The 11,376-nt window shown below is 42.8% G+C and overlaps 1 protein-coding gene across 1 annotated transcript in view; it reads right to left on the reverse strand.

Moving 5' to 3' along the window:
* The window catches only part of LOC310669930 (TNF receptor-associated factor 2-like), a 28,212-nt gene that overhangs the window by 15,977 nt on the left and 859 nt on the right, over positions 1 to 11,376 (reverse strand). The window contains exons 2-6 of the mRNA XM_083424395.1: positions 10,910 to 10,988; positions 9,953 to 10,051; positions 7,459 to 7,533; positions 7,295 to 7,369; positions 1,710 to 2,828 (exon numbers count right to left, since the gene is read on the reverse strand). Of these exons, the coding sequence (XP_083280521.1) occupies positions 1,710 to 2,828; positions 7,295 to 7,369; positions 7,459 to 7,533; positions 9,953 to 10,051; positions 10,910 to 10,988 (1,447 nt within the window). The remainder of the gene's footprint in view (positions 1 to 1,709; positions 2,829 to 7,294; positions 7,370 to 7,458; positions 7,534 to 9,952; positions 10,052 to 10,909; positions 10,989 to 11,376) is intronic.

Genomic DNA, 11,376 nt, shown 5'->3' on the forward strand with positions numbered 1-11,376 from the left:
CCAAATCCACAACCCCGGCCCCCCAAATCCGCACCCCGAACCTTGTGGGTCAGCGCTTTGGTGCGCTCCTCTTCCCGGCCCCCCGAATCCGCAGCCCTGGCCCCCAGAATCCCTGGCCCCCTTGAATCTGCGGACCCGGCCCCCCAAATCCCTGGCCCCCCAAATCGGCAGCCCCAGCCCCTTTAATCCTCGGGCCTCCAAATCCACGCCCCGAACCTTGTGGGTCAGCGCTTTGGCCCCCCAAATCCGCGCCCCGAACCTTGTGGGTCAGCACTTTGGCCCCCCAAATCCGCGCCCCGAACCTTGTGGGTCAGCGTTTTGGCCCCCCGAATCTACGCCCCGGCCCCCCGAATCCGCGCCCCGAACCTTGTGGGTCAGCGCTTCAGACCCCCAAAACTGCAACCCTGACCCCCCGAATCCGCGACCCGAACCTTGTGGGTCAGCCCTTCGGCACACTCCTCTTCCCAGCCCCCCGAATCCGTGCCTCGGCCCCCCGAATCCGCAGCCCCAGCCCCCCAAATCCCCAGCCCCTCAAATCCCCGGCCCCCCGAATCCGTGCCCCGAACCTTGTGGGTCAGCCCTTCAGCTTGCTCCTCTTCCCGGCCCCCCGAATCTGCAGCCCCGGCCCCCCGAATCCACAACCCCGGCCCCCCGAATCCGTGCCTCGGCCCCCCAAATCCGCAGCCCCAGCCCCCCAAATCCCCAGCCCCCCGAATCCCCAGCCCCTCGAATCCCCGGCCCCCCGAATCCGCGCCCCGAACCTTGTGGCTCAGCCCTTCGGCGCGCTCCTCTCCCCGGCCCCCCAAATCCACACCCTGGCCCCCCAAATCCGCGCCCCGAACCTTGTGGCTCAGCCCTTCGGCGCGCTCCTCTCCCCGGCCCCCCAAATCCACACCCTGGCCCCCCAAATCCACGCCCCGAACCTTGTGGGTCAGCGCTTTGGCCCCCCGAATCCCCAGCCCCCCGAATCTGCAACCCCGGCCCCCTGAATCCCCAGCCCCCCGAATCCACAGCCCTGGCCCCCCGAATCCGCATCCCGAACCTTGTGGGTCAGCGCTTTGGCCCCCTGAATCCGCCGCCCTGGCCCCCCAAATCCCTGGCCCCCCGAATCCGTGGCCCCAGCCCCCTTGAATCTGCAGCCCCGGCCCCCCAAATCCCCGGCCCCCAAATCCGCAACCCCGGCCCCTTTAATCCCTGGCCCCCCGTATCCGCCCCCGAACCTTGTGGGTCAGCGCTTCGGCCCCCCAAATCCACAGCGCTGCCCCCCCAAATCCCCAGCCCCCCAAATCCCCAGCCCCCCAAATCCCCGGCCCCCCAAATCCGCAGCCCCGGCCCTCTAAATCCCCAGCCCCCCAAATTCCTAGCCCCCCGAATCCGCACCCCGGCCCCCCGACCCCGCGCCCCGAACCTTGTGGCTCAGCCCTTCGGCCCCCCAAATTCGCGCCCCGAACCTTGTGGATCAGCCCTTCGGCCCCCCAAATTCGCGCCCCGAACCTTGTGGCTCAGCCCTTCGGCCCCCCAAATTCGCGCCCCGAACCTTGTGGCTCAGCCCTTTGGCCCCCCAAATTCGCGCCCCGAACCTTGTGGATCAGCCCTTCGGCCCCCCAAATTCGCGCCCCGAACCTTGTGGGTCAGCGCTTCAGCCCCCCGATTCCGCGCCCCGAACCTTGTGGGTCAGCCCTTCGGCCCCCCGATTCCGCGCCCCGAACCTTATGGGTCAGCCCTTCGGCGCGCTCCTCTTCCCGGCGCCGCTCTTGCGCCGATTCGGCCGCCAGCCGCTCCACTTCCCGGTTGAGGACGCAGACGATCTTCTCTAGGGTGGCGATCTTGAGGGCCGCCCAGGCTTGGGGGGCCGGGGGCCCGAGGGGGAAATGGGGGTCTGGGGGTGGAGTGGGGGCCCCGATTGGTTTGGGGTCTTGGGACAATGTTGGGGCCCCCAATAAATGGGGGTCTGGGGATGAATGTGGGGCCCCAAATAAGTGGGGGTCTGAATTGGGGCCCTTGATTGGATGGGGGTCTGGGGCCGAATGTGGGGCCCTGAGAAAATGGGGGTCTGAATCGGGGGCCCTGATTGGATGGGGGTCCAAATGTGGGGCCCCCAATACATGGGGGTCTTGGGCCGAATGTGGGGCCCCCAGGAAATGGGGGTCTGGGGGAGAGTGGGGTTCCTTGGCTGAATTTCGGGCCCCTAGTAAATGGGGGTCTTGGGCCGAATGTGGGGCCCCAAGCAGATGGGGTTCCTTGACTGAATTCGGGGCCCCCAATAAATGGGGCTCTTTCACCAGATGGGGGTCTTTTGCCAAATTGGGGGCCCCAACCTGATGGGGGTCTTGGGCCAAATGTGGGGCCCCCAAGAAATGGGGCTCTTTCGCTGAATTGGGGGCCCCAAACAGATGGGGGTCTTTAGCCAAACTGGGGGCCCCAACCAAAGGGTCTTTAGCCAAACTGGGGCCCCCGATCAGATGGGGGTCTTTCGCCAAACTGGGGGCCCCAATGGGATGGGGTTCCTTGCGCGAATTCGGGGCCCCAAAGGAATGGGGGTCTTTAGCCAAATTGGGGGCCAAATTGGGGGCCCCGATCAGATGGGGGTCCTGGACCAAATCAGGGGCCCCGAATAAATGGGGGTCTTTGGCTGAATGTGGGGCCCCGAATAAATGGGGCTCTTGGACCAAATCGGGGCCCCCAAATAAATGGGGGTCTGGGGCCGAATGTGGGGCCCCGAAGAAATGGGGGTCTTTGGCCCCCAGCCGCAGGGCGAAGTTGAGGAGGAGGCCGAGATGTTCCGGAAAGTTCTGGGCTTCGTGGAGAGGCAGGGCTTCCTTCTCCAGCTGTGGGACCAAGGGAGTAGTATTAATACTCCAGGCGGTACTAGGAGTAGTAGAGAGCGAGAAAGAAGCGTCCGGATGCGAGGAATCGGGGTAGTAAGGCTGGGAGGGGGAGCGGTGTTTGGGGTGTTGGTGTGAGGAGTAGCGCTAGGGTTACTCGGAGTAGTTGAAGTACTGGGAGTAACTGAAGTATTAGTAGTATTGGTGGTATTGGGGTATTCGAAGTATTGGTAGTATTGGGAGTATCGAAAGTATCGATAGTATCGATAGTATCTGAAGCATTGATAGTATCAGTGGTATTTGAAGTATTGGTAGTATTGTTAGTATCTAAGGTATTGATAGTATTGATGGTATTGTTAGTATTGGAAGTATTATAGTATTGGTGGTATTTTGAAGTATTGGTAGTTTTGATAGTATTTGCAGTATTGATAGTATTGGTGGTATTTGAAGTATTGGTAGTATTGGTAGTATTGGTGGTGAATGAAGTATTGGTAGTATTATTAGTATTTGAAATGTTGATAGTATTGGTAGTATTATTAGTATTTGAAGTATTGATAGTATTGATAGTATTGGTGGTATTGGTGGTGTTTGAAGTATTGGTAGTATTGGTAGTATTGATTGTAAATGAAGTATTGGTAGTATTGGTAGCATTGATTGTAAATGAAGTATTGGTAGTATTATTATTATTATTTGAAATATTGATAGTATTGGTAGTATTATTAGTATTTGAAATATTGATAGTATTGGTAGTATTATTAGTATTTGAAGTATTGATAGTATTGGTAGTATTGGTGGTATTGGTGGTGTTTTGAAGTATTGGTAGTATTGATAGTATTGATAGTATTGGTGGTGTTTGAAGTATTGGTAGTATTGATAGTAATGGTGGTATTGGTGGTGTTTGAAGTATTGGTAGTATTGATGGTATTGGTGGTATTGGTGGAATTTGAAGTATTGGTAGTATTGATAGTATTGGTGGTATTGGTGGCATTTTGAAGTATTCGTAGTATTGATAGTATTGGTGGTATTGGTGGTGTTTGAAGTATTGGTAGTATTGGTGGTATTGGTGGTGTTTGAAGTATTGGTAGTATTGATACTATTGGTGGCATTGGTGGTATCTGAAGTATTGGTAGTATTGATACTATTGGTGGCATTGGTGGTATCTGAAGTATTGGTAGTATTGATACTATTGGTGGCATTGGTGGTGTTTGAAGTATTGGTAGTATTGATACTATTGGTGGCATTGGTGGTATCTGAAGTATTGGTAGTATTGATACTATTGGTGGCATTGGTGGTGTTTGAAGTATTGGTAGTATTGATACTATTGGTGGCATTGGTGGTATCTGAAGTATTGGTAGTATTGATACTATTGGTGGTATTGGTGGTGTTTGAAGTATTGGTAGTATTGATACTATTGGTGGCATTGGTGGTATCTGAAGTATTGGTAGTATTGATACTATTGGTGGCATTGGTGGTGTTTGAAGTATTGGTAGTATTGGTAGCATTGATTGTAAGTGAAGTATTGGTAGTATTATTAGTATTTGAAATATTGATAGTATTGGTGGTGTTTGAAGTATTGGTAGTATTGATAGTATTGGTAGTATTGGTGGTATTTGAAGTATTGGTAGTATTGATAGAATTTGCAGTATTGATAGTATTGGTAGCATTGGCGGTATTTGAAGTATTGGTAGTATTATTAGTATTTGAAGTATTGATAGTATTGGTGGTATTGGTGGTGTTTGAAGTATTGGTAGTATTGATAGTATTTGGAGTATTGATAGTATTGGCGGTAAATGAAGTATTGGTAGTATTGTTAGTATTTGAAGTATTGATAGGACTGTTAGTATTTGATGTATCGATAGTATTGGTAGTATTGGTGTTATTTGAAGTATTGGTAGTATTGATGGTATCTAAAGTATAGATAGCGTTGTTGGTATTGGTAGCATCTGGAGTATTGTCAGGATTGGTAGTATTGGCGGTATTGGAAGTATTGGTAGTATTGTTAGTATTCGAAGTATCGGCAGTATTGGTAGCATTTGAAGTACTTGTAGCATTGGTAGTATTTGAAGTATTAATAGTATCAGTAGTATTGGTGGTATTGGAAGTATTGGTAGTATTGGTGGCATTGGAAGTATTGGTAGTATTGATAGTATTTGCAGTATTGATAGTATTGGCGGTATTCGAAGCATTGGTAGCATTGGTGGTAAACGAAGTATTGGTAGTATTATTAGTATTCGAAGTATTGATAGTATTGGTGATATTTGGAGTATTAATAGTGTTGGTGGTATTTGAAGTATTGGTAGTATTGGTAGCATTGATGGTAAATGAAGCATTGGTAGTATTATTAGTATTTGAAGTATTGATAGAATTGTTAGCATTTTATGTATTGATAGTATTGGTAGTATTCGAAGTATTGGTGGTATTGGTAGTATTTTAAGTATTGATACTATTTGTGGTATTTGAAGTGTTGATAGTATTGATATTATTGGTAGTATTGGTGGTATTTGAAGTATTGGTGGTATTGGTAGCATTGGTGGTAAATGAAGTATTGGTAGTATTGGTGGTATTTGAAGTATTGGTAGTATTGTTAGTATCTAAAGTATTGATAGGATTGGCAGTATTGGTAGTATCTGAAGCATTTATAGTATCGGTGGTATTTGAAGTATTGGTAGTATTGTTAGTATTGTTAGTATTCGAAGCATTGATAGTATCGGTGTATTTGAAGTATTGGTAGTATTGGTAGTATTGATACTATTGGTGGTATTGGTGGTATTTGAAGTATTGATAGTATTGATATTGGTAGTATTGGTGGTATTTGAAGTATTGGTAGTATTATTAGTATTTGAAGTATTGATAGAATTGGTGATATTTGAAGCATTGGTAGCATTGATGGTACATGAAGTATTGGTAGTATTATTAGTATTTGGAGTATTGATAGAATTGTTAGTATTTTATGTATCGATAGTATTGGTAGTATTCGAAGTATTGGTGGTATTGGTGGTATTTAAAGCATTGATAGTATTGGTAGTATTGGTGGTGTTTGAAGTATTGGTGGTATTGCTACTATCTAAAGTATTGATAGCATTGGTGGTGTTGGTGGTGTTTGAAGTACTGTTAGTATTGGTGGTATTCGAAGTATTGGCGGAACTGTTAGTATTTGAAGTATTGATACTATTGGTGGTATTTGAAGTATTGCTAGTATTTGAAGTATTTATAGTATCGGTGGTATTCAAAGTATTGGTAGTATTTGAAGTATTGGTAGTATGGGTGGTATTGCTAGTATTTTTAGGATTTGAAGTATTGGTTGTATTGGTGGTTTTCGAAGTATTAGTAGTATTGTTAGTATTCGAAGTATTGGTTGTATTATTAGTGTTTGAAGTATCAATAGTATCGGTAGTATCGGTAGTATTGGAAGTATTGATAGTCTTGTTATTATTTGAAGTATCGATAGCATTGGTGGTATTTGAAGTGTTGGTAGTATTGTTACTATCTAAAGTATCGATAGCGTTGGTAGCATTGGTAGTATTTGAAGTATTGTTACTATAGGTGGTATTGGTGGTATCCAAACTGTTGGTAGTATTGGTAGTATTGGTGGTATCCAAAGCATTGTTAGTATTGTTACTACTTGAAGTATCGGTAGTATTGCTAGTGTTTGAAGTATTGATAGTATTAGTAGTACTTGAAGTATTGGTGGCATTGGTAGTATTTGAAGTATTGGTATTTGGTGGTATTGGTAGTATTGGTAGTACTGGTGGTATTCAAAGTATAATAATAGTAATAATAGTAATATCCCAACCCCCCAGCCAAAGCCGGGCTCAGAGCGGCTAACCTCATACAGAATAGTACTACTACTACTACTACTACTACTCTCCCTGACCAAAGCCGGGCTCAGAGCGGCTAACATAAGACATAATAGTACTACTACTAGTACTACTAACAGTACTACTACTACACTAATACTAATAGTAAATTTTATATATATCCCACCCTCACTGGCCAAAGACGGGCTTAGAGCAGCTAACCTCATACAGAGTAGTACTAATAGTACTAATAGTACTACCACTAATCATCATCATCATCATCATCATCATCATCATCTCCCTGACCAAAGCCGGGCTCAGAGTGGCTAACATACTACATAATAGTACTACTGCTAGTAGTACTACTAACAGTACTACTACTACTACTACTACTACGGTAATACTAGTAGTAAATTTTATTTAGATCCCACCCTCACTGGCCAAAGCCAGGCTCAGAGCGGCTAACATAAGACATAATAGTACTACCACTAGTACTACTAACAGTACTACTACAGTAATACTAATAGTAAATTGTATTTCTATCCCACCCTCACTGGCCAAAGCTGGGCTCAGAGCGGCTAACCTCATACAGAATAGAACTAATAGTACTACTAGTACTACCACCGCCGCTAATAATAATAATACCCGCCCCGAGTAGCAACTCGCACTCACCACCTCGCCGCAGCCGACGGGCCGGAAGCGGCAGGGCACCCGGAAGCTTCCGCAGCTCCGGACGTGATCGGCGAACTGAGGGAAAGGAGGAGGAGGGAGGTCAGGGGGCGGAGCGGAGGATACCCGGAGTAAGGTTACTCCACCCCGGGGAGTAGGCGGCTCACCGATTCCCGCGGGACGTCCGTCTTCCCGCAGCCGTCGCAGGTGAGGGGGAACTTGGGGCAGGTCTCCTCGTGAGCCTGGGGGGGGGAGTAAGGATGGTTACTCGGGGTTTACTCAGAGATGAGGAATTAGGAACACGTTGGAGGCGGTCACAGCATGCATAAGAGTACTCCAATAACAACAACAACAACAACAACAACAACAACAATAATAATAATAATAATAATATCCCAACCTCCCTGGCCAAAGTATTAATAGTACTACTACAAGTAATAACAACAATAACAACAACAATAATAACAAAATAATAATAATAATAATAATAATAATAATAATACCACCACCCTCCACAGCCAAAGCTGAGCTCAGAGCAGCTAACATCATACATAATAGTACTAATAGTGCTACTACCACTAATAGTAATAATGATGATGATGATGATAATAATAATAATAATAATAATATACAATGTACAATAATAAGCGTACTTCCCTTTATTACATTATTATTAATTTTAACCTATCAATTATAAAATGGAAATAATAAGCCTACTTTCCTTTGTATAATAATAATAATAATAATAACAACAATAATAATAATACACAACAATAAGCTTACTTCCTTTTATTAAATTATTATTAATTTTAACCTATCAATTATAAAATGGAAATAATAAGCCTACTTTCCTTTGTATAATAATAATAATAATAATAATAATAATAATAATAATAATATCCCAACCTCCCTGGCCAAAGCTGGGCTCAGAGCGGCTAACGTCATATATAATAGTATTAATAGTACTACTACAAATAATAGCAAAAATAGCAAAAATAACAATAAAATAATAATAATAGTAATAATAATAATCAGAATTATCGGAATAATCAGAGCAGCCAATAATCAGAGCTCAGAGCAGCTAACATCATACATAATAGTACTAATAGTACTACTACCACAAATAATAATAATAGTAATAATAATAATAATACTCTCCCGGGCCAAAGCCGGGCTCAGAGTGGCTAACATCATACATAATAGTACTACTACTAGTTCTACTGACACTACTACTACTACTACTACTACAGTAATAGTAATAGTAAATTTTATTTCTATCCCACCCTCACTGGCCAAAGCAAGACTCAGAGTGGCTAACATAATACATAATAGTACTAATAGTACTACTACCACTAATAATAATAATAATAATAATAATAATAATAATAGCAGCAGCAGTAGTAGTAGTAGTAGTAATAATAATAATAGTAATACCACTCTCCCCGGCCAAAGCCGGGCTCAGAGTGGCTAACATAATACATAATAGTACTACTAATAGTACTACTGACACTACTACTACTACTACTACTACAGTAATAGTAATAGTAAATTTTATTTCTATCCCATCCTCACTGGCCAAAGCAGGACTCAGAGTGGCTAACATAATACATAATAGTACTAATAGTACTACTACCACTAATAATAATAATAATAATAGCAGCAGCAGCAGCAGCAGTAGTAGTAATAATAATAATAGTAGTAGTAGTAGTAATACCACTCTCCCCGGCCAAAGCCGGGCTCAGAGTGGCTAACATAATACATAATAGTACTACTAATAGTTCTACTGACAGTACTACTACTACTACTACAGTAATAGTAATAGTAAATTTTATTTCTATCCCACCCTCACTGGCCAAAGCAGGACTCAGAGTGGCTAACATAATACATAATAGTACTAATAGTACTACTACCACTAATAATAATAATATAGTAGTAGTAGTAGTAGTAGTAGTAATAATAGTAATACCACTCTCCCCGGCCAAAGCCGGGCTCAGAGTGGCTAACATAATACATAATAGTACTACTAGTAGTTCTACTGACACTACTACTACTACTACTACTACAGTAATAGTAATAGTAAATTTTATTTCTATCCCACCCTCACTGGCCAAAGCAGGGCTCAGAGTGGCTAACATAATACATAATAGTACTAATAGTACTACTACCACTAATAATAATAATAATAATAGCAGCAGAAGCAGTAGTAGTAGTAGTAATAATAATGATGATGATAATAATAATAATAATAATAATAATAATAATACCACTCTCCCCGGCCAAAGCCGGGCTCAAAGTGGCTAACATAATACATAATAGTACTACTACTAGTTCTACTGACACTACTACTACTACTACAGTAATAGTAATAGTAAATTTTATTTCTATCCCTCACTGGCCAAAGCAGGACTCATGTTAGCCAGTGAGGGTGGGATAGAAATAAAATTTACCACATAATAGTACTAATAGTACTACTACTACAGTAATAATAGCAATAGTAATAGTAATATCCCAAACCCCCCGGCCAAAGCTGGGCTCAGAGCAGCTAAATTCGTGCATACTACTACTACAGTAGTAATAGTAGTAGTAATAGTAATACTTGAATAAGTATTAATACTTGAATAAGTAATAATTGAACCCGTTCCCCGGAAGCCAGTTACTTACCTCATACTCCTTGACGGTACCTTTCCAGGGACAGTCCTGGCGGAGGCAGGCGGCCGGGAGACTTTCCACCTCGCGCCGGGCAGCGTTGTCGGGGAAAGCCTGGCGGGAGAAATGAATCAGAAGTAGTAGTAGTAATAATAATAAGAATAATAAGAATAGTAATAGTAGTAGAAGGAAGAAGAAGAAGAGCAATAGTAATAATAGTAATAGTAGTAGTAGTAGTAGTAAGAAGAAGAATAGTAATAATAATAATAATAATAATAATAATAATAATAAAGCCTGGAAGAGAAGCGGCGAGAGAGAATAATAGTAATAGTAGTAGTAGTAGTAGTAATAATGATGATGATGATGATGATGACTGGAAGAGAAGCGGCGAGAGAGAATAATAGTAATAGTAATAGTAATAGTAATAAAAATAAAATGAAGCCTGGAAGAAAAGCGGCAAGAGTAGTAGTAGTAGTAATAATAATAATAGTAGTAGTAGTAGTAGTAGTAGTAAAGCCTGGAAGAGAAGTGGCAAGAGATAGAATAATAGTAGTAATAGTAATAGTAGTAGTAATAATAGTAATAATAATAATAATAATAATAATAATAATAATAATAGTAATGATAATAAAGCCTGGAAGAGAAGTGGCGAGAGAGAATAATAGTAAATAATAATAATAATAATAATAAAGAAGCCTGGAAGAGAAGTGGCCAGAGAATAAGAAGAAGAAGAAGAAGAAGAAGAAGAAGAAGAAGAAGAAGAAGAAGAAGAGTAATAGTAATAATAATAATAATAATAATAATAATTTCTTCCTCTTTAAAGTATAAAGCAGCCTAGAAAGAAAAGGCCTCTTATGAAATGCTCTTTGTTCCAATCAATAGCGGGGAAAGTTTGGCGGAAGAAAATCGTCAGAAATAATAATAATAATAATAATAATAATAATAATAATAATAATAAACCCCCCCGCTCACCGTGGCGCTGTCCAGGACCGAGACGCCCTCTTCGTACAGCCCTTCCCGGAGGCAGGCGGCGCAGGGCAGCGGCCCCGAGCTGTGGGGAGAGAAAGATGATGATGATGATGATGATGATGACTATTATTACTATTACTATTGTTGTGTTGTTGTTGTTGTTATTATTATTATTATTATTATTATTATTATTCTCTCTCGCCGCTTCTCTTCCAGGCCTTCTTCTTCTTCCTCCTTCTTCTTCTTCTTCTTCTTCTTCTTCTTCTTCTTCTTCTTCCTACTACTACTACTACCACTACTACTATTATTATTATTACTATTATGGATCCCAGGCCGGGCTGATTGACACACACACACATCTCTCCTGTTCAGACAATGTTTTATCCCACTTGACACGGTCTATTATTATTATTATTACTACTACTACTACTACTATTATTATTCTCTCTCGCCGCTTCTCTTCCAGGCTT

This window comes from Podarcis tiliguerta, assembly GCF_965153285.1.
Source record: "Podarcis tiliguerta genome assembly, chromosome: Z".
Taxonomy (NCBI): domain Eukaryota; kingdom Metazoa; phylum Chordata; class Lepidosauria; order Squamata; family Lacertidae; genus Podarcis; species Podarcis tiliguerta.